General features: G+C 45.2%; 2 protein-coding genes across 2 annotated transcripts in view; one reads left to right on the forward strand and one right to left on the reverse strand.

Moving 5' to 3' along the window:
• The first annotated feature begins 38 nt into the window (after positions 1 to 38).
• rtn4ip1 (reticulon 4 interacting protein 1) lies at positions 39 to 11,225 on the forward strand. Its single transcript, XM_048228483.1, has 9 exons — positions 39 to 602; positions 1,231 to 1,382; positions 3,107 to 3,175; positions 4,057 to 4,181; positions 5,600 to 5,648; positions 6,175 to 6,311; positions 6,501 to 6,684; positions 9,064 to 9,156; positions 10,864 to 11,225. The coding sequence occupies exons 1-9, from the start codon at positions 326 to 328 to the stop codon at positions 10,990 to 10,992; spliced, it is 1,215 nt and encodes a 404-aa protein (XP_048084440.1). The 5' UTR covers positions 39 to 325; the 3' UTR covers positions 10,993 to 11,225.
• crybg1a (crystallin beta-gamma domain containing 1a) overlaps positions 11,201 to 21,075 on the reverse strand; it is a 58,702-nt gene continuing 48,827 nt past the window's right edge. Inside the window, exons 12-23 of the mRNA XM_048228462.1 lie at positions 19,920 to 20,128; positions 19,504 to 19,630; positions 19,055 to 19,200; positions 17,925 to 18,051; positions 17,531 to 17,560; positions 17,133 to 17,245; positions 16,745 to 16,877; positions 16,203 to 16,342; positions 15,679 to 15,802; positions 15,189 to 15,347; positions 13,862 to 14,024; positions 11,201 to 12,209 (exon numbers count right to left, since the gene is read on the reverse strand). Of these exons, the coding sequence (XP_048084419.1) occupies positions 12,121 to 12,209; positions 13,862 to 14,024; positions 15,189 to 15,347; positions 15,679 to 15,802; positions 16,203 to 16,342; positions 16,745 to 16,877; positions 17,133 to 17,245; positions 17,531 to 17,560; positions 17,925 to 18,051; positions 19,055 to 19,200; positions 19,504 to 19,630; positions 19,920 to 20,128 (1,560 nt within the window). The 3' untranslated portion in view covers positions 11,201 to 12,120. The remainder of the gene's footprint in view (positions 12,210 to 13,861; positions 14,025 to 15,188; positions 15,348 to 15,678; positions 15,803 to 16,202; positions 16,343 to 16,744; positions 16,878 to 17,132; positions 17,246 to 17,530; positions 17,561 to 17,924; positions 18,052 to 19,054; positions 19,201 to 19,503; positions 19,631 to 19,919; positions 20,129 to 21,075) is intronic.

Raw genomic sequence — 21,075 nt, forward strand, 5'->3', positions numbered from 1 at the left:
TATGATTGGTCAACGTCTTAAGGTCACAGTCTACAGAAGCCGGCTGTCAACTGAACTGTGCATGGTAACGGTGTTGCAGTAGGGAAGTCGAAACTCTTACTTTACATTGAGATGAAGCGTGAAACAAAACTAGTATTTGCTATGTTCACTTTCAGAAATGATGCAGAATGATTTTATTCGAAGAACAGTGATTTTTACAATCGCTATAAATATAGTTCTGATGATTACAAGTTAACATGCTAGCGTGTAGCTAATAAACTGATATTAAACAGTCTTGGAAACAGCATTTCGTTATTAGTCTCATCATACGGTTCGGTCTTAGAATATGCGTTCGTTAACTAAGATAATGTGTAGCCGCTGGCTGCCCCTAGTTAGGGTCTGTGGTCTTAACATGCCTTCACTGGGGAGGACAAACCTCAGAAATTTCAGCACGTCGCGCGGTCGCATGAACGTGATGCCTGCGTGGGTCATTGACAAGTATGGTGACAACGATGTGCTGAGATTCACCAAAAATGCCCCGTTCCCAGTCATCAACTATCCTAATGAGGTTATCGTCAAAGTCCACTCCGCAGCTCTTAATCCTATAGATGTCAGCATGAGGGGTGAGTTAAAGGATGTATTTGTGTCTAGAAACTGACTACCATCAATAAAAACGACCAGTTCTCTTACACACTTTGTAATTAGCACATTTTGTCCAGATTGCATTGTGAGAAGACGTTTTTAGACTGTTCTCAGGTTGTTATCTGAATGAATAAGCAAGTTATTACATAAGAGTGCACTGTGATTTTGTCTCACATCACCACAGGCTGGTATCTAGGGGTCTCACTGATGGTCTCTCACTGTACTTCCAACCATAAACCACAGCCAACCCACTCACACAATGGACAGTTTAACAGGGGCTGCACTTGCACATGCATGTGATGTTTCATTTGGTGAAAAGTGCCATTACACCTCAGCAAAGTCCTTTAAGTCGTTAATAAAACATTTGTTTTAAAAAATGTAAATTAAGTCTATCTGTTAAGATAGTTAAGTAAAATTTGAGCCACCACCAAATACTAATGGGGTCAAGCTGAGAAAATAATGTATTTTATTAACTTTTTTTTCAAACTGTTAAATTGATTCTCAAAATGGTGTAAAGTAAGTATGTATACGGATGCATGCGTGTCCATTGAATGTATGTTTGACCTGTTTTGCTGTGTCCTTTCCTGTGTGATTTGTCAACCTTTTCAGGAGGTTATGGTGCTGCTACTATGGCGATGAAGCGGGACCCCCTGAACATGAGTCAGGCGGGTAGTGAGTTTCCCTTAATCCTGGGTCGGGATGTCTCTGGGGTCATCATGGAGTGTGGCTTGGACGTGGCTTACTTCAAACCAGGAGATGAGGTGGACAGCGACACACGCACACACACAAACACAAACACACACACAAATAGACACACATGTATTGTCACTTTTGTTTAAATGGCACTGTGTGCAGTCAGTAGGTCTCATGGAGAGGAAATGAGAGTGTGTTTGAATGAGTGTATGTGTGTCCATGCAATTCATATTTGTAGCTTGTTGACCCTCAGCCTCAATGACCATTTAAAGATAAAAAGATGAATTTTGAATTAGTTGTAAACCCTAGTGAGCATAATGACTCCTTGGAACAAAAACACCTCAAAGAAGTAGTTTGTGTACACGGAGCAAGTGTTGATAAAAAGAGCTGTTTCCTTCCCCCAGCGCTTTTATTAACCCACTGGTATACTCAGCATGAACCAGAATATGGCAGCTAGGCAACTAACTGGAGTTACACAGACATACTGCATATTTGTTCGCTATAGTAAATGTATGTAGGCCGTTTAAGCTTCTCTTTATAGATTCTTTTATCTAGATTTGTTTCAAGATAAAAGTCGGGTGGAGAGTTTAAACTGAGCTAGTGAGAGTTTCTCCACCAGCTCTTCTCCACCACTCAATGCAGCCCAGCGACACGACGGATTGATGTGGTTTATGACAGGAAGATAGGTTTGGTTCAGCACCCCTTGCAGACCTGAAACCGTTGCCCCCCCCCCCGGTTCCTCACTTTTCCCTCCCATTGTCGCTGTTCTTTTCATTCTGTCACTTCTTTGTTTTTCCCCCCTTTTTATGTATTATTATTATTCTATCTCACATTTTCTTTTGCTCTCCCAATCTTTCTTTGTCTCTCTCTCTCTCTCTTTCTCTGCCATGCTCTTTCTCTCTCTGTCTCTCTGTCGTTTGAGGCCTGTGTCTGAAGGAAGTCTGTTTTCTGTCAAGGCTTTGTTGGGCTGTTTGACAGGCGCCATGTAGATGTGGAGCACTGTATTGTGTGAGGGGTGGTTGTGTAATGTTTCAAGCATGCAGGGCAGTGACACTATTGTCTCTCTCTCTCTCTCTCTTTCTCTCTCTCTCTCTCTCTCTCTCTTTCTCTCTCTCTCTCTCTCTCTCTTCTCTCTCTTTCTCTCTCTCCTCTCTCTCTCTCTCTCTCTCTCCCCTCTCTCTCTCTCTCTTTAATACTTCTGTGTCTAACGGAGGCAGACACCTCAGTCACACCTTTAATCAGACCATGCAATATATCACCCTAATATTAGTTGTTTCATACAAGGAATGGTATCTGGTTTATATGGAGAAATAAAAATGACAGCACATGCATACACTCTCTCTTTTTTAACAGTTGGTGTGATACTTGGTTATTTTACTGAGAAGCAGTTTGACATGTTGATTAGTGATAGACTGATAAATTACTGCAACTATGTGTGGTAGTTGGTGAGAGGCACTAATTGAAAAAAGTTTGTGCCAGTACTAGTGAAACTGACTTTTTGTGGAATTTGGGCTTTGTTGGTGTCATTCATGGTGTACTGAAAGATAATTGCTAAGTATATTCAGATGTCATGGAAACAGTGAAGGGATGAACAACCCTAACCCCAACAACAAAATTAATTCAAATAATGCTCAAATGGCAACCATGTTAAGTGTCATGTACAGTAAATTGCACAAAAATGATACTGGAAGGACATAAAAAACGCTAAACAGAATGCAAATGTGTGTTTCTTTCTCTCTCTCTCTCTCTCTCTCTCTCTCTCTCTCTCTCTGTGTGTGTGTGTGTGTCTTAGGTATGGGCCGCCATCCCACCCTGGAAACAGGGCAGTCTCGCCGAGTTGGTGGTGCTCAGTGCTAATGAGGTAAGCTGACATGACTCCTCTCCTTAACACAGTATACACAGTGAAGGCTATAATACAAGCCAAACATGGCTTAGACCTGCAGGGCAGTGCAGACAGTAGCATTGTATTTCAAATGAACAAGCACAACTTGTTTTATATCACAAACATCACATCATATCTGTAATATTGACCTTGCCATGTTTCATTTACATGTTTATTTACATTGGCATTGTGCCCCAAACATATGCTAATTATGCTCAACACATAGATGCAAAAAATGTTTTCTACCATGGACATTATGATGTGGCATCTCATCACAAACTCTTGATACTTCACACTTACGCTTTACACTAATATCCAGATGCTGCTTTGACAATTGCTGCACATACTGTACAGCATAAATGCCAACTCATACTTTGGTATGACTGGTTGACTGGTGAATGTGTTTGAGATGAGACATTGTTTGAGTTGCAAGAGGAGAGGATTCTCCCTTGGGTCCATCGCTCCCATTCTGTACTCCTATTAAATAATCTTTTGGCCCCAGTTTGATTTCACATCAAAACTCAGTGGAGCGTATCTGCTAATGATTCTCTCTTTTGTGACCAAATGCCCAACTTGCCAGCAATTAAGCCCTGAAAACAAAGCTGTGTGTGTGTGTGTCGTGTGTGTGTGTGTGTGTGTGTGTGTGTGTGTGTGTGTGTGTGTGTGTGACCGATGATGGTGGTTTTTAGCATAAATTGCTTTGTTGTGTCCCAGGGCTGTTTGGACGTGCATGGGTGGGCGTTGCTAATGGACAATGATTCAGACATTGAACGCTGTGCTCGTGTTTCTTTTCAACCCTCTGTTCTCCCTCTCTCCTCTCCTTTTTGTCTCTGGGGTGGGGTCACTGTCCTCTGCTCTAGGTGTCACACAAGCCCGAGTCGCTGAGTCATTCGGAGGCAGCGGCCGTTCCCTACGTGGCCTCTACGGCCTGGTCAGCCGTGGTCAACACAGGAGGGCTCAACAAGGACAACTGTGCCAAAAAACGGCAAGTCCAAAGACGATTATACTTGCCAGTGCATGCACGCACACATAGACACAAATGCATTGACTGACATAATTTGGTGCAGAGGCTCGTATACTGTAGGTGGAATTATCCAGTTTTATCTTTTCATCATCATTCACTGCTGAACTCACGCAGCTGAGTTCAGAAGTTACACCCTGTCTGCCGCTCTTTCTCCCTCACTATCTCTCTTCCTCTTTCTCTCTCTCTCTCTCTCTGTCAAACCCATACTCACTAACTTACCCAGTTGCTTACATACAAATCCTCTCTTCCATGTTTTGTGTTGTGTAAATGTAACAAAGGTGTTGCATGCATAGTCCCACCCCCACCCAGCCGTGGCCTACTGGTTAGCGCTTCGGACTTGTAACCGGAGGGTTGCCGGTTCGAACCCCGACCAGTAGGCACGGCTGAAGTGCCCTTGATCAAGGCACCTAACCCCTCACTGCTCCCCGAGCACCGCTGTTGTTGCAGGCAGCTCACTGCGCCGGGATTAGTGTGTGCTTCACCTCACTGTGTGTTCACTGTGTGCTGAGTGTATTTCACTAATTCACGGATTGGGATAATTGCAGAGACCAAATTTCCCTCACGGGATCAAAAGAGTATATATACTTATACTTATACTGATTATACCCCAACACTCACACACACACACACACACACACACACACAAAACACCTCGTCTCATCTCAATCCCAAGTCTCATTTCCTGCACTAGCTCAAGCCCTTGCAGCTCTGGGGACCGCCGTGTCCCGCCGTCTATTCTGCACTGATTATTCTGGCTGATTTGGCCCCAAAGAGCCGGGGCCAAATGAAGTGATCTTAATGAGAGGCTGGACGTGCTGCCAGCGATCTGGCTCTCTACACACATTTCCCCTGTCACCTCCCTACCTCGGACAACTGCGCCAGACAGACCAACACATCCCCTACTGTTCAGCACTGGAGCTTGTGCGTGCGTGCGTGTGCGTGCGTGTGCGTGTGTGTGCGTGCATGCGTGTATGTATTAAATAGGAAGATGCGATCTGTTTTCGTGACTTTGTGTAGGCACATCAAGGAGAAAGGCATTCACACTCTCATCTAATTGTCGCATTTTCACAAGTTCACAGAAGGACACGATTGACATTTTGATGCATTGGCCACATCTCAGTAGGGCACTGGCCATTACCTCTGGCTAGTTGAATCCGGGTGCTTCTCCCAATTAGATTTTAATGATTCGGCTCCCCCAATCAACAGACCCCGTCCTCAGAGATTCAATTAGCAGCAGAGCAACTCCGTCAGGTCAAGCATTAGGTCTGCCTCAGTGTGTCCAGTGATGAGCTCTGCTTTAAACACCTTTTTCTTGCACGTGTTTGTTTATTTACATTATTTTTTTTTTTATGTATTTGTATCTCTCTTTATCAACACAGAGTACTAATCCTGGGAGCCTCTGGGGGAGTTGGGACCTTTACCATACAGGTACTAAAGGACACCTTTTGTAAAATAGTGGATGCTGTGTTTTGAAAGAGTTTAAAATAAAGGACTTGCTCTGAAGTTCTTGAAAATGCTTAAACATTGTCTTTAGTTTGTTTTTGCTTTAGTTTGGTCTTGCAGAAAGAGTGGGAGGTTGGGATCCCTATGTACCCTATGTGGGGAGTAGGTTACGGTGAATGTGTTGTTATTTTAAAAAAGACCACCTTGGTTATGGTGCACTTTTTGAAACTATACCAACTTGTTGAGATTGAATGGAAGTCACTCAGACATTATTCTTATCATTTCACCCAAATGCATTGCACCAAATATAATACACCAAATATAACATTTTCTCTGATATTTTCTCTGATATTTTTAAGAAGCAATTTTCAGGAAAATGTATGAATTCAGAAACACAGCACACATGTCATATAAGTACCGGTAATAATAATGTGTTTTTTATGTGTGTGTGTGTGTGTGTGTGTGTGTGTCTGTTGTGTGTGTGTGTGTGTGTGTGTGTGTGTGTGTGTAGATGTTGAAATCCTGGGGTGGCCATGTGACGGCCACCTGCTCTGGCAGTGCTGAGGGCCTGGTGAGGGGGCTGGGGGCAGACGCTGTGGTGGACTACACCGCCGCCCCAGTGGAGCAGCAGCTCAAGGACATTGAGAAGTAACACACACACACACAGAAGAATCGTTTGTTAGCTCTACACTTCAACAAAGGGTGCTTGTCTACATTCATTACCTTTGAAAAAGACCTCAACTAACTCAATTTCTCCTCTCTCTCTCTCTCTCTCTCTCTCTCTCTCTCTCTCTCTCTCCCTCTCTCTGTCTATCTACCCCCCCAACACACACATAGGTTTGATTTGATTCTGGACAACATTGGGGGGGACACTGAGTCATGGGCCCTGGGGTTCCTCAAGCCGTGGTGTGGAGCCAAATACGTTACCTTGGTAACGCCCTTCCTCCAGAACACCGACACGCTGGGCATCGCAGACGGAATGTTTCAGACGACAATCACAGTGGCCTCCAAAGCAGCAAAGGTACTGACAGCCCCACCCCCCACCGCTGCCACCACCACCTCACACAGCCCAGCACGTACTCCTCCAGTCATAATGGTGTGTGTGTGAGTGAGTGAGTGAGTGAGTGAGTGAGACTAACTGTGTGGTACATGACTTTGACGTGAGGTGTGGCGTGCGTCTGGGCATAATGGAAACTAATGGAAATGACATAATTTAGTTGTGGCTTTTGCAGAGAGAGAGGGGGGGGGGACATGAAAATCAATGCGGTTTCCTCCCAGTGGTGCCACCCGGCCTGCCCCATCTCTCTCCTCTTCCACTGCCTGACCACAGACACGAGATGAAGAGATGTTCTCTGTCAGCCATTAACTAAAAAACAAAACACACACACACACACACACGGTCTCCGGTGTGCATTGTTCTCCCTTAAGTGTTATCTCAGTGCTATTTACTGTGCTTTGTCTCTCTTGTCTTTGCTTTTGTTCCTGGTCTGCGTTCCAGGGAATGTCAGCCTTTCAAGGAGCTATTGGCGTTTACACACTTAGCGGCCATTTAGGGAGCTTCCATTAGAGGAGCGGAGTTAAGGGCAGGAGCACATGTTAATGTGTGTGTGGCAAGTAGTAAAGATCTCATTAGGCCTGTTGTGTGTGGATGCAGTGTAAGCGGGTGTAAGTGGGTAAGAGTGTGTTGATGTGTTTCGAATGTACATTTCTCTCCCTGTATAAACACAAGGCCATTTAACGTCCATGGCTATGAGAGAATCAATATTAATGATAATGTTTCTCTTAAGCATTTCGAGAACTGGTACTATGGAAAATGTGTGTTTTTGTTTAAAGGATTCCTTGTGGGATATTTTCCATTTAAGCAACTTTATATATGAGAACATTATTTGGAGTTTTTGAAAGGATTCTCTCAGTCTTGAAAACTGGTATAAACCTGATAGTTTGTTGAGTCCTAGATAGGTATAAGAATAAGTATATATACTCTTTTCATCCCGTGAGGGAAATTTGGTCTCTGCATTTATCCCAATCCGTGAATTAGTGAAACACACTCAGCACACACTAATCCCGGTGCAGTGAGCTGCCTGCAACAACAGCGGCGCTCGGGGAGCAGTGAGGGGTTAGGTGCCTTGCTCAAGGGCACTTCAGCCGTTCCTACTGGTCGGGGTTCGAACCGGCAACCCTCCGGTTCCAAGTCCGAAGCGCTAACCAGTAGGCCACGGCTGCCCTATTGCCTAGGTCACAGGCCATGGACTTCCAAGTTGTCAGCTTTCTACTTTGTTTCGTGACCCATATTCCTATGGCTACCATTCAGCACTGGTAGCGGACTGTGAAGGCATTATCTACCTGTTTATATAAACTTATAGAATGATCAAAAATATTGACCACAGCACAGAGGGTTCCATTGTTTCGTCAATTCCTCTCATGTTGTCTCATGTTCTCCTGTAAAGCACTGCTGGGAATTAGAACAGGTCCATGCTGTCACGTTGCAAATCAGATTAAACACACATCGCTGTGATGCTGTTGGGCTATTAGTGACTGCAACGTCATCTCAGAATGGTTGGCACAGTGCTTCCACAATATCTTAAGACAGATCATAATTAGGATGCCACAGGTTCTGTTGTTCCTGTGCCACCACCGGTATATACCTCGCACTTTCTCTTTTGTGTGTATGGCTGTGTTTTCGGGGAAATGAACGCGGGGAGTGGGGGAAGGGAAGCTGAAAGCAGTGGGAGGCTAATGGGGGTAGTCCCCCAGCGTAGCCGCAGAGCCAGGCCCGGGCCTGAAGGTGCAGGAGCACCCTCATGTTCCAGCGCGTGGGCGACTAAAATGAGTCACCGTGAGGCTGGGGTTGGCGAAATGATCCGTCGTCTACTGTACATCCTCACAGGGAAGACGCATATAACGTGCATGTGAGTTGAGGGAGACGTGAGGCCTGTTCTTATTTGCTGTGTTATGACTGGAGATTTGGGTCTTTGTGGGTGTTGTGGGGACAGTTGAGTGCCCAAAAGGATTGTAAGAGAGATTATTGATATTTGTGTCAAATTGGCATTGCTTTTCCTGTTCTCCTTAAACGCATACACACACACACACACACACAGAATTAACATGTACATGCGATGATTTGGCTAGGAGTACAGCTCTCTCTGCTGGCACAGAGGAAACCCCACCCCACACACACACACACAAACACACATACATGCACGCCTTTTCGGTTGTGTTACCTCCAAGGTCACACACATATCAGACCACACTTTAACTCTCTCACCTACTCAGTCACTCCCTCCACTGTCCGTGTAGAGAGCCCAGGCTGTGTTTGCAGACATGTATAGTATGTCTACACCCACCACAAATGAAACAAACTTTCTCTCTCTCTCTCTCTCTCTCTCTCTCTCTCTCATAGCACTTGTGTAAAGGTGTGCACTATCGCTGGGGTTTCTTTGCACCAAGTGGCCCTACACTGGACGACATCAAGGAAATGGTGGATTCTGGTCAGGTATATTGCCTTTCTCTCTCTCTCTGTATACAGAGTCTCCTAAAGAAATTGGAGTGTCCTCTAACACAAGACAGTTTTTTTTAGCCTTTGGCTGAGATAATAGGAGACACACTTAGAAGGCTGTACAAAGCAGGCCACACTGTTACCTAACAGCTGTGGTGACATTCGATCATACTGTGAAAGAAAGAGGGAAAGTTTTAAACAAAAAGTCCGGGGGTGATCTGGTTACACATGAACATACAGTATGTGTGTGTGTGTGTGCTGTGCCGTGCTAGTAGGCTAGTAGGGCATCCTTGTTCAAGTAAATGTGGACAGTATTATGAAGATCAGTTTATATAATTTTGGGTCACCTGTCATCTCAGCCTATAAATTGTGTCAGTATAACAATCTAGTATTAGTGTCGATTTCAACTTGGCTAAAGCCAGTAGCTTTATCTTGCTCATTGAAACTAATATTTACATTTACAACATTAACAAAATGGCTTTGATTGTTTTTGCTACAAATCAAGCATTTTTTTTTTATTCATGAGTATTATAGTAGCTTTGTGATTTTTGTTATAGGCTAAATATAAAAAAATCCTCATGAATATAGACCACATGTTCGTTTTCTTCCCCTAGGTAGTTTAACATTATTGTGATGGCAGTCCTGCTGTCAGCTGAGTGTCAGACATTAAACATCTGAGTTAAGATTTCACATGACTCACTGTCACCTCAACACAAAACCATACCATCAGGGTCTACACACAACCACACTTTACCTTACCGTAGGGCTTCAAGTGTTCAGGCACTGTCTGAGCTGGTACATTAAAGATTTGAAAATAGGCAATTAGACTACAGTATTTATGACTTCCTCATAAACATCTGATAGCTTAAGGCACGGAAATGTTCATTGCTTTAAGCCCTGTTACCGAAATGGTGTAATCTAACCTAACCTAAGCCTAAATATGTGAAATAGAGACAGAAACATGAAGGGAAAACAAAGAAGAGAGAGAGAGGGAGAGAGACGAGGGCCAGAGAGTCCTGCCCTAAAGCCAGTGAAATCCCAGCTGCAGGGGCTAGTAATCCCACACTCATCCCTGCTAATCTGCTGCCTTTGTCCCGCACTCCACTTCGCCGGGCGAATTCTGCCCGCGTCAGGACATTGCTGCGGGCGCCGTCGGTGACCTCACGCCCGACGGTCCGTCCGTGGAAATGTTGCCGTGGCGATGGGGGGCGCAGATAACGGGAGGCGCGCGGTGGAGGCAGTGGAAATGTGATCGTGAGTCACGACATCACTCACTGCCAGTGCCACCCCTGCTGTCGGGGTCCCAGCGGTGGTGACGGGGCCCAGTCACCCAGGCATGGAGCCACAGGGGGGCGTGGGGTTGGCTACCATGGAGGGAGCAGCACGGCTCTCAATCCCAACTCAACAAAACTGGCCTTACAGCTATTTTAGGTGAACAGAGAGTTAGAGTTCTCGGCTTATTCCATCTCAATTGGAGGTGGTATTCAACACCTCAGTCAGTGTGTGTGTGTGTGTGTGTGTGTGTGTGTGTGTGTAGAGAACAAGAAAAAAACGACTTGGGAGGAACATCTGTTTGCTTTGCCTGAGTAGCCTCAGAACCACATCCTGTCATCTCCTTCCTCTACCTACCTTTCTCTCACTACTGCTATTCTGTCTCTTTGTTCATTTCCCCTCCCTCCCTCCCTCTCTATCACTCTCTCTCAGGTGAAGCCAGTGGTGGAGGAAACCTTCTCCTTCTCTCAGGTTCCTCAGGCCTTCCTGAAGGTGGAGGCCGGGCACGCCCGTGGCAAGACCGTTGTGAACGTCATCCAAGAGGACGGGGATGCCCAGTGACCATGGTGATGGCCCCAATGGACGCCTTTTCCACAAGGATATGGGCGTACACATGTAGGGCGGGTTCACACTGGTGTGTGGAGGTGTCAGCAGTCATTTCCTGTGTGTGTGTGTGTGTGTGTGTGTGTGTGTGTGTGTTATAACTTGTCAAATGTGTTTGTCACAGTGTGGTGCATGAGTATGTGTGGAATGCACTGGCATCACAGAGGACAATAAAAGACAGTTTAATCCTTTGGAATGTAACAGTATCAGTATTTTCTAGAAAAGTCCAACATTTACAAGAACAAAACCAGTTGCAGAGCAAAAACATCTGTATATCTGTATATCCATTACGGATATCCAACCATGGCAGCATCTTACAGCGAGTTTTTGTGTCTATTGCTTGTGTGTGTGGGATTACAGACACGGTTTGAGATTCAACAAACAAATATGCTTAGAAAGTAATACATTATGGAAAATCATACATTTACAGACATTTGTGCTAAAAATTGAATAATGTAATGTCAGACTTTTAGTAAACACCTACATGGTTTCCATCAGAAGCCATATTCAGCATGTGCAGAAGTGTGTGTGTGTGTAGTGAAGTGTAGTATAATATACAAAGCCACATGAAGGTCAGATGATTCATGCAATGCCAAAAACGGCTTGGTTAGTCATAACCTGACTCTATTATGGAAGCACAAAAGTTGTATTGGTCCTTAATGTGCACATACATGTAGAGCGTCTTAAGGCTAAACATTTTCCAGACGTGGGTCCACACTCCCTGTATCTGGTCGACATTCAAACTGGGGTTCTAGTGATGTTTAAAGTAGGCTTGAGAACACATGAGTGGTTCCGGAATGTTCTTCAAAAAAGTGCCAGATAAATTAGTGCACAGGGGAAGGTCAGGGGAACTTGATTGCTAGCGAGCTTGGTTACACAAACACCAGCCCTTTGAAGTCCAACGCTTTTCACTGAGCTGCTGTGTGGTGCTAGCGTTGACGTCCACAGAGGCCTCAAGAAGTAGCCGATGTTGAAGAGGTCCTCTCCTTGGCTCTTGAGAGTTCATGAGAGGCCTCTTGCGGAGATCTGTGAGGACACAGGGCTCTGCGATGTCAGTCATTAGTGTGGTGGTGGCCAGGCAGGCAGTTATAGGATCTCCACCATCCATCTCTGGCTGGCCTTCCTCTCGTCCAACGTGTTGACGACCACCTGGTTCCTGTCGTACTGCTGGCCGCCTGGGAGCAGGACACAGATGGACATCAGAGCAGATTACACACAGAGAAGAACAAGCAAACACACACAAACCAAAAAAGAGGGGGAAAAAAACACGTTCCTGTACATCAGCATATTTTGCACGCACATTTAAACATAGTTGAATGGAACATGTGCCGTCACTGTGCAGACATAATGCTATCGTGAGGCCTCCTGGTGGTGGCAAAGGGGCTATACAAGACAGAAGACACTAACCAAACTCACTCATTACACTTTTAAGCAGTCACTGAGAGGGAGCACTTATATCGTACCAAAGGGCTGATAAGTTTTACTAACTCACACATGTACATACTGTATATATGGTAATATATCAACATGTGTGGTAATATAAAAAAAAAAAAGTCCAGGAGCTTTCAGTGGCAGTTTTGACAATAACTGAACTTCACTTCTCTAACTATCCACTAGATGGCAGTAACATTTTAGGTTATCAGCTAGGAGTTGGAGTAAAAACTTTGTTGGGCATTCGGCTGCCGTTTGAACAATTTAAAAATGGAGGACAACTAACAGAACAATATTTACATAAGTTATCCTAATCACAACTGTACATGTATCCCTTTAACTTTTAATGGGATCAAAGCCTTACAGCTTACAGATTATTTCATCATTGTTTAGAACATAAAAAAGGATTTCTATTTTTTTTCCCTTTCAATTAATCGATAGATAGATAGATAGATAGATAGATAGATAGATACTTAATTGGCGTGTAAGTGAGGATTTGCTGATGTGAAGAATCAGTCTGTGTCCCAGTATGTTATGCTACCTTAATAGACCAGGATCCCCTCCGCTATTGTTGTGGACTAAACCACAAGATATTTAAAACATAAAATACAATGACACTAGACATTTGATGTTACAAATGTATATCAAAGTTGTTAACTTCTAATGTGCTGATCAGAGGGGAGATGGGAGAGTTTGTGCGTGGGTCTGTGTTTTTGGGCGCAGGATTTGTTTGATGGGGAAAGTGGCAGAGAATTCATCTGAAGAACCTGGGACAGGCCTCTACAGGTCTTCTGGGGAGAGTGTGTGTGTGTGTGAGTGAGTGAGGGAAGAGGACGTCCATCATCACTTTCCCCCCACTCCCAAACCAGGTGTGTGTGGCAACCGCAGACATGGTGCTTTTGTTCAGGACAGTTCTATACACACCCAACCCCACCCCCCACACACACCCAGTTCCCTCACCATAATGAAAGGAAGTGAGTTATACCCTCAGCGAGCTATTCTCCTGCCTGCAGGCTATGTTTACTCATTAAAGACAAACGCTCACGCCCTTCTCTCTTCCCTCTCTGTTCAGCTGTAAAAAATGAAAGTGCCTCTTCAGCGTCTCATGTGTCTCGTTTCTCAGTAAAATTGTGAGCAAATAGAAAATGTAATTATATGAATGTAACGATAACTGCCTGGGAAGAAGAAGCCAACACAATCTTTTTATGCATTTTTTAAGTCGGTTTGACATTACTGATGTGTAAAAGTACTTTTTGATGAAAAGAATGTAAAGCCCTTTTTGATGTAAGGAATGACTGCCTGCTTTGCAGAACTGTTGAGGGTTATGATGCCCTTTGAAACCTTTGTGCGTAGAACTTCTAACAAGTTAGAATAGAGCATAGGAGAGAGTCCTGACCTTTGATCTCTAGCACCAGCTCAGGGTTGATGTGTGTGCGTATGTGTCCGTCCGGTGTGATGTCCCACAGCTGATTCTCCTTCCCCGCCTCGGCCGAGACGGTCAGCCGGCAGCCGGCCATCACCACAGTGCCTGATGTCTCCAGGCAACAGTCCTCCACCAGCTGGGAGAGAGGAATAGAGGAATGGGCTTTTACTGGGACAGGCTGTTTGGGGCTTTGTGAAGTGCATGTGCAGGAGGTGAGATGGGACAGCTGTAATGCTGGTCTAGCACTTACATGTTACACACACACACACACACACACACACTTGTAAAGACACATCTGAGCTGCAAGACTGTATTGAGCATGGGAAGAAGACTCTATTTGAGTTATCCATGCACACTACAGTGCAGTTCAACTATGCAGAGTAGTGAGCAGTTACTCACACACACACACACACACACACCCACCCACCTTGCAGCGCAGCAGGCCGTTGCAGTAGAGCCAGCTCTGCTCGGGCCCTCCGCTCTCCTCCAGGGCCTGCACTCGCAGCAGCTTGATGTCGTCCAGCGGTCCACTCAGCGACATCACAAAGCCTGACTCCTCATTGCGCAGACGCACATACACCGGTTTCTACGCACACACACACACACACACACGCACACAGACACACACACACACACACACAGAAACACACACATTCAGATTTGGTGATCTGCCATACTGATCTAGCAGTGATATAATATTTCAGTGCTAATAATGTGCTCCTAGTGCTGATAATTCATGTTTGTTCAGAACAATAACAGAGCACAATGTTCTTCTTCTAGGCCAACTGAGCCAACTGGCAAACGGTCGGCATAAACTGTGGTGGTCTTCCTTTTCCTGGACCAGATGGTTCTACTCTTGTGTCAGGAAGGACGGGTCATTAGAGAGGCTGGTATTTTACCAGGGCAGGGCTCTGTACCTGCATCAGAGGACGCAGGGATCCGATTCGTTGCCAGCCACTGAACTGCAGCCAATCAGATACATTGCCGGGATGGAGGAGGACCTGCCGCCCTCTGTAATTGCTCTGCTCATACAATACCCAGCTGTGTTACACACACATACATACATACACACACACACACACACACACACACATACACACACACACACACACACACACACACACACACACACACACACACACACACACACACACTTGTAAAGACACATCTGAGCTGCAAGACTGTATTGAGCATGGGAAGAAGACTCTATTTGAGTTATCCATGCACACTACAGTGCAGTTCAACTATGCAGAGTAGTGAGCAGTTACTCACACACACACACACACACACACCCACCCACCTTGCAGCGCAGCAGGCCGTTGCAGTAGAGCCAGCTCTGCTCGGGCCCTCCGCTCTCCTCCAGGGCCTGCACTCGCAGCAGCTTGATGTCGTCCAGCGGTCCACTCAGCGACATCACAAAGCCTGACTCCTCATTGCGCAGACGCACATACACCGGTTTCTACGCACACACACACACACACACACGCACACAGACACACACACACACACACACAGAAACACACACATTCAGATTTGGTGATCTGCCATACTGATCTAGCAGTGATATAATATTTCAGTGCTAATAATGTGCTCCTAGTGCTGATAATTCATGTTTGTTCAGAACAATAACAGAGCACAATGTTCTTCTTCTAGGCCAACTGAGCCAACTGGCAAACGGTCGGCATAAACTGTGGTGGTCTTCCTTTTCCTGGACCAGATGGTTCTACTCTTGTGTCAGGAAGGACGGGTCATTAGAGAGGCTGGTATTTTACCAGGGCAGGGCTCTGTACCTGCATCAGAGGACGCAGGGATCCGATTCGTTGCCAGCCACTGAACTGCAGCCAATCAGATACATTGCCGGGATGGAGGAGGACCTGCCGCCCTCTGTAATTGCTCTGCTCATACAATACCCAGCTGTGTTACACACACGCACATACATACACACACACACACACACACACACACACACACACACACACACACACACACACACACACACACACACACACATACACACACACACAGAAAGAGAATCATGAATTTCAAGCAATGGAACCACGAAAGTACACAGAGTTGCTAACCAGAAAACACATGAAAGATGTACACTTTAGTGCAAGGAAGGACTATAAACATATAGAACCAAATCAAACAGGGGTCTGAGTGTGCTCTCTGCATGTGTAGAAGAATGGCATCACACTGATCTGCATTATTTGTCTCTGGAAGTGTGTGTGTGTGTGTGTGTGCATGGTTGTGTGTGTGTGTGTGTGTGTGTGTGTGTGTGTGTGTGTGTGTGTGTGTGTGTGTGTCCACATACATGCCGCCGCTGACCAGTGTTGAGCGTGTGCGGCCATCAATGCCTGCCAGTGACAGGTTCACTACGTTGTCTATCAACACTGTCCTCCTGCCTCTGAGGTCAGGCTTGAAGAAGAGTGTGATGGAGGGAAGAGATAACTCCTGAGAGAGAAATAGAGAAAGAGGGAGAGAGAGGGGGATGCATTGATGCATTTGAGCAGGTTTGTTTCACACACAGAATAATTTACCTTTAGCAAGCCACCCCCCTCCTAGTTACTGTTGCTACATCTGTCAAACATTGTAGAACTACCCAGGAAGTAGCCAGGAGTTGCCACGTGATGAAAGAAACTGTGGACAAGTTTCCATAGAAGATAAGCAACATGTTTTGGCCAACACATCTTTAATATCACCCCGCAAAGGGATTGGAGTGTTAATAATTATTTTGCCTTGGTGTGAGTGCTCAGAGCTCTTTCTCTCTCTCTATCTCTCTCTCTCTCTCTCTCACACACACACACACACACACACACACACACACACACACACACACAGGCACGGCATACTCACGTGTGCTATGGTGTGAATGGAGCAGATGCCAGATTGTGTGTCCTCGCAGCCCATGGCTTCCAGAGTTGAATACTCCCCTTCCTCAAGCACATACATCAGGTCTGTAAACTGAGGCCCTGCAAATGCCACCCAGCTGAACACACACACACAACAAACAAATGCATGTGTGAGCACAGACAATACACCTACAAGTCCTGTTACAAATCTTGGTCACATAAAATCATGTGATTTTATGCTTTTATTGCTTTTATTTGATTTTATGATTTTAATGATTTAAGGATATCTTGAATCCCAAAATAAAGCAATAGTCTTAATGAATCATTTTTAGTCAGTGTTTAATCAACCATTTCAATCATTTTAATCATTAGCTTTGTGGCTCTGCTCTCACCTTCCAGACAGAACCTTGCACGAGCTTAGGCGGAACCCATCAGGAAGGCTGGCTGTGCTGTCCTCCAGAAGCAGCGGTTCTCCTTGGAACCCAGGCTCGGGGAACAGCAGTGCCTGAGCGGAGAACATGTTCTGGTTAAGTGAAGGACACTACAGCAACTATACATCCAATGAGCCTCCAAACACACACACACACACACGCACCATATTCAAGCCTTTATCACTACCTTGGGTGGCTTTACATTATCAAACTATTCCATGAATTATAGACTATGAACTGTCCCATGCTACAGCACATCAGAACTAAGAATTCACACCATTTATAAATGTATTATATAAATTGTTTCTGTTAGTGCCTATTATAATGATAACATACATCTACTGTACATACACACTCACCTTAAACTTGCTCAAAGTATCCACATTGTCCTGGGAAAGTTGGGGGGAAAACAGGGTGAGAATCAGTGGACATTAGAATCAACCACAGTGAGTGCTATTACTTAAGCCTTGTCATTTAAGTATAAGTATAAGTATAAGTATAAAGTATAAGTATAAGTATATATACTCTTTTGATCCCGTGAGGGAAATTTGGTCTCTGCATTTAACCCAATCCGTGAATTAGTGAAACACACTCAGCACACAGTGAACACACAGTGAGGTGAAGCACACACTAATCCCGGGGCAGTGAGCTGCCTGCAATAACAGCGGCGCTCGGGGAGCAGTGAGGGGTTAGGTGCCTTGCTCAAACACCACTGACACTGTTGTCCAGTCAGTTCATGTGGTTGCTACTTACCAGCATCACAGGCAAGACGGAGGCCGCCGCGGGGGTCCTGCTGCCCCAGTCCTCAGGGGTGCAGTAGAGGCCCTTCTCCAGCACGTACAGCTCACCACAGAAGCCCTCCTTCTCAAACACCACCCAGCTGTAAGAGGGGACACTCACTCATCAACTACACACAGACACTCCTACAGATGTGTGTATTCTACACATCCAGGGCTCAAAGCAATGAATATTTCTGTGCCTGAAGCTATCAAGACATTTATGAGAACGTCATATATACTGTAGTCTAATTGCCTATTTTCAAAATAAATGAAATATTTCAAAAATAAATGCACTAGCTCATCCTTGAATTCAGGCACAGTGCTTGAACACTTTAAGCCCTGCATATGTAGTTAATCCAAAGCCAATTTCCGACACAATCAGAAGACATTCACTAAGCCACTAAAACCCCCACAGTATACAATTAACAGTGGTGATGACAGCAGGTCATAGCTACTGCTCTATGTCATGACTACCATCTCTCACCCGTATCACACACACACACACATTTCCCAAAAGAAAACCATCTGCCAGGCAGCTTATGATGCAAGCAAGACCCATGATATTGTGCAACTAAATGTGCTGCAGATATGCCAGAAAGACCGCACACTGCCTCAGCACCCCGTCCTGACTTGTTCACTTGAAAATCAGTGTGGACAGGCCATCCTACTGATCTCAGATCAGCTGTTAGAGGCAAAGCAGATGAGTGTGCAGTGACCATAGAGACAGGACTGGGGCAGAGAAAGACTGCAGGGAAAGGCTGGAGCAGGTGATATCATATGGAGTTATATTACCACAGAAACGGTGGACAACGTGAGATCATTCGGAGACTGGTGTTTGTAAGCAGGGTTGGATTAGAGTGCCAGGATTAAGGTAACAGAGATGTCCTGTTGTATCTCTGTGCGTGTGTGTGTGTGTGTGTGTGTGTGTCTAAGTGTGTTGTTCTCAGTCAATAGACACACCCACCAACAGTCTGGCAGAAAAACGCTTAGAGAAACATGACACCAGTGCATAGATACACTGTGAACATACAGGTGCAGTATGGATAATGGCATGTGTGTGTGTGTGTGTGTGTGTGTGTGTGTGTGTGCATGCTATGTACTTACATGCCAGACAGCACATCCATAGACCTTGTCCTTGAGCCATATCCAGTATTTTCCATATTCGGCACAGGAACAAACAGGTCTATGTTCACACCTCTGTCCCCGAAATCCAGCTCACTGAACATCTTCAGATGGGGGGACGTCAGATCCTGTGGACAGGGGAAGAGCGAGAGAGACAGAGAGAGAGAGAGAGAGAGAGAGAGAGAGGGAGATGAGAAATGGAGATGGAGAGAATAGTATATGTCACTTCAGAGACTTGGAGGTTATGTGCATGTGCTTTCACAGATGGTGTTGTTGTGTATACACTATGTACTGTGTAAATGTGTGTGTGTGTGTGTGTGTGTGTGTGTGTGTGTGTGTGTGTGTGTGTGTGTGCGCGTGTGTGTGTATATGTGTGCGTGTGTGTATGTATGTGTGTGTGTGTGTGTGTGTGTGTGTGTGTGTGTACACACCGACTGCACAGGTCGTAGAGACATCAGTGTGTCCCCTAAGCCTCCCCAGGCTGAACAGTCTGCATACTCCCCTTCCTCCAGAAGATACTGTGGACCCTCAAAACCAGGCTCTCCATAACCCACCCACCTGTAGGGTCAAACAACATTACAGGACATTATCAGCATTTTTCCTGATGTAGCCTTTTGTGTAAGATGTGTATGTATATTTTTGCACATAATGTTATATATGTTTGTTCATATATAAAATGTGTTTCAGGATGAGATATTTAAAGAACTATATTCACTTTAGTTATATAGTTATAGCTATAAAGTTATTATATAGTTTATATTATATAGTTATTTTGTATTACGTAGTAGCCTATATTTATTAGGTGTTTATTGTATGTCAAGCAAAGCATACAGAGCAGATGACTCACAATCCCCCAACTATCTTGATGGAGCCCACAGTGCTCAGTGTCTTCTTCCTGTCAGCTGGGCTGTTGGGGCATCCTTCTCTCTCCTCCTCTCCCTCTTTCTCCTCCTCCTTCTTCTCCTCCTCCTCTCCCTCCCCCTCTCCAAAGTCCCAAACGTCGGAGTCCAGCAGCATGCACTCTCCCTGGAACTGGGCCTTCTCGTAGACCAAGGCCTGAGGTGAACACATTCCAGGGGGTCAGAAGATGGAATGCTGACAGGGCCAGCTGGTGTTTATCTTTTGCTTTCACCGGAATGTTCTACAACAGCGCCGGAGTGGTGGGTTTTTAGGAGGAAGCGCGCAGTCTGACTCCCTCAGAGAAAAATACCTACAGAACTCTCTCAGGATCCTCCACAGCTGAGGCAAGCTGTGACAGCAGCAGACTGTATCTGATCTCTTGCAAGTCTAACAGTTAAACATGGCTATGTTAAAGAGGCTGATCCTGGTGAAAGATTGTTTAAATGTGAACTCAACAGCCAATCAACTGCATTCCTTTCTTCACTGCTTCTTCAGGGCTGATGGCATGGAATACTGTACTTTTCAGTCCGAATCAATGCAGAAATGCACAATGCACATGTAGAACAAGCAACTACTGTAGTGTATTGTGAGTGAGTGAGACAAAAACGTTTAATGGATCCTAATGGAGGACTACATCTTTAAGGCCCTTAGTCTAGTTCCAACTAATGCTGGGAACCTGATAGTCTCACAATATTCACTTTAACTTCATTTGATTTTTTTTAGCGCTCATGACTAGGTCTCTTCACAGAAACGTTGGCATAAACCTATCCCTGTGGTCACTTCAGCAGACAAAACTCTGCTGTGTAAGAAACTTTGGGCAACTGTGATCACTGGACCAAAGCTGAGGCACAATACAGCATTGTGAGTCCTGGACTGGACTCGGTAAGAGGCTGTGTAAGCTGAGAGGAGACTGGGCCTGCAGACAAGCAGCACTTTCAGCAGTGCCCAATTCGGCAGCGCTCTTAGTCCCAGCTGAGACACACAAGACACACTCACACACACTCTCAGATATGATACACACACACACACACACTCTCTTGGAAAACATAAACACACAAACATGCATACACACAAACACACACACACACACACAGACACACACG

The sequence above is a fragment of the Alosa alosa genome, chromosome 19 (assembly GCF_017589495.1).
Source record: "Alosa alosa isolate M-15738 ecotype Scorff River chromosome 19, AALO_Geno_1.1, whole genome shotgun sequence".
Taxonomy (NCBI): Eukaryota; Metazoa; Chordata; class Actinopteri; order Clupeiformes; family Clupeidae; genus Alosa; species Alosa alosa.

Bases quoted from the DNA above. Each gene is read 5' to 3' on its own strand.
- rtn4ip1 (XM_048228483.1), top strand. From the start codon at position 326: ATGCGTTCGTTAACTAAGATAATGTGTAGCCGCTGGCTGCCCCTAGTT. The intron at 603-1,230 runs GTGAGTTAAAGG...CAACCTTTTCAG, and splicing joins TATAGATGTCAGCATGAGGG to GAGGTTATGGTGCTGCTACT. The intron at 5,649-6,174 runs GTACTAAAGGAC...GTGTGTGTGTAG, and splicing joins TTGGGACCTTTACCATACAG to ATGTTGAAATCCTGGGGTGG.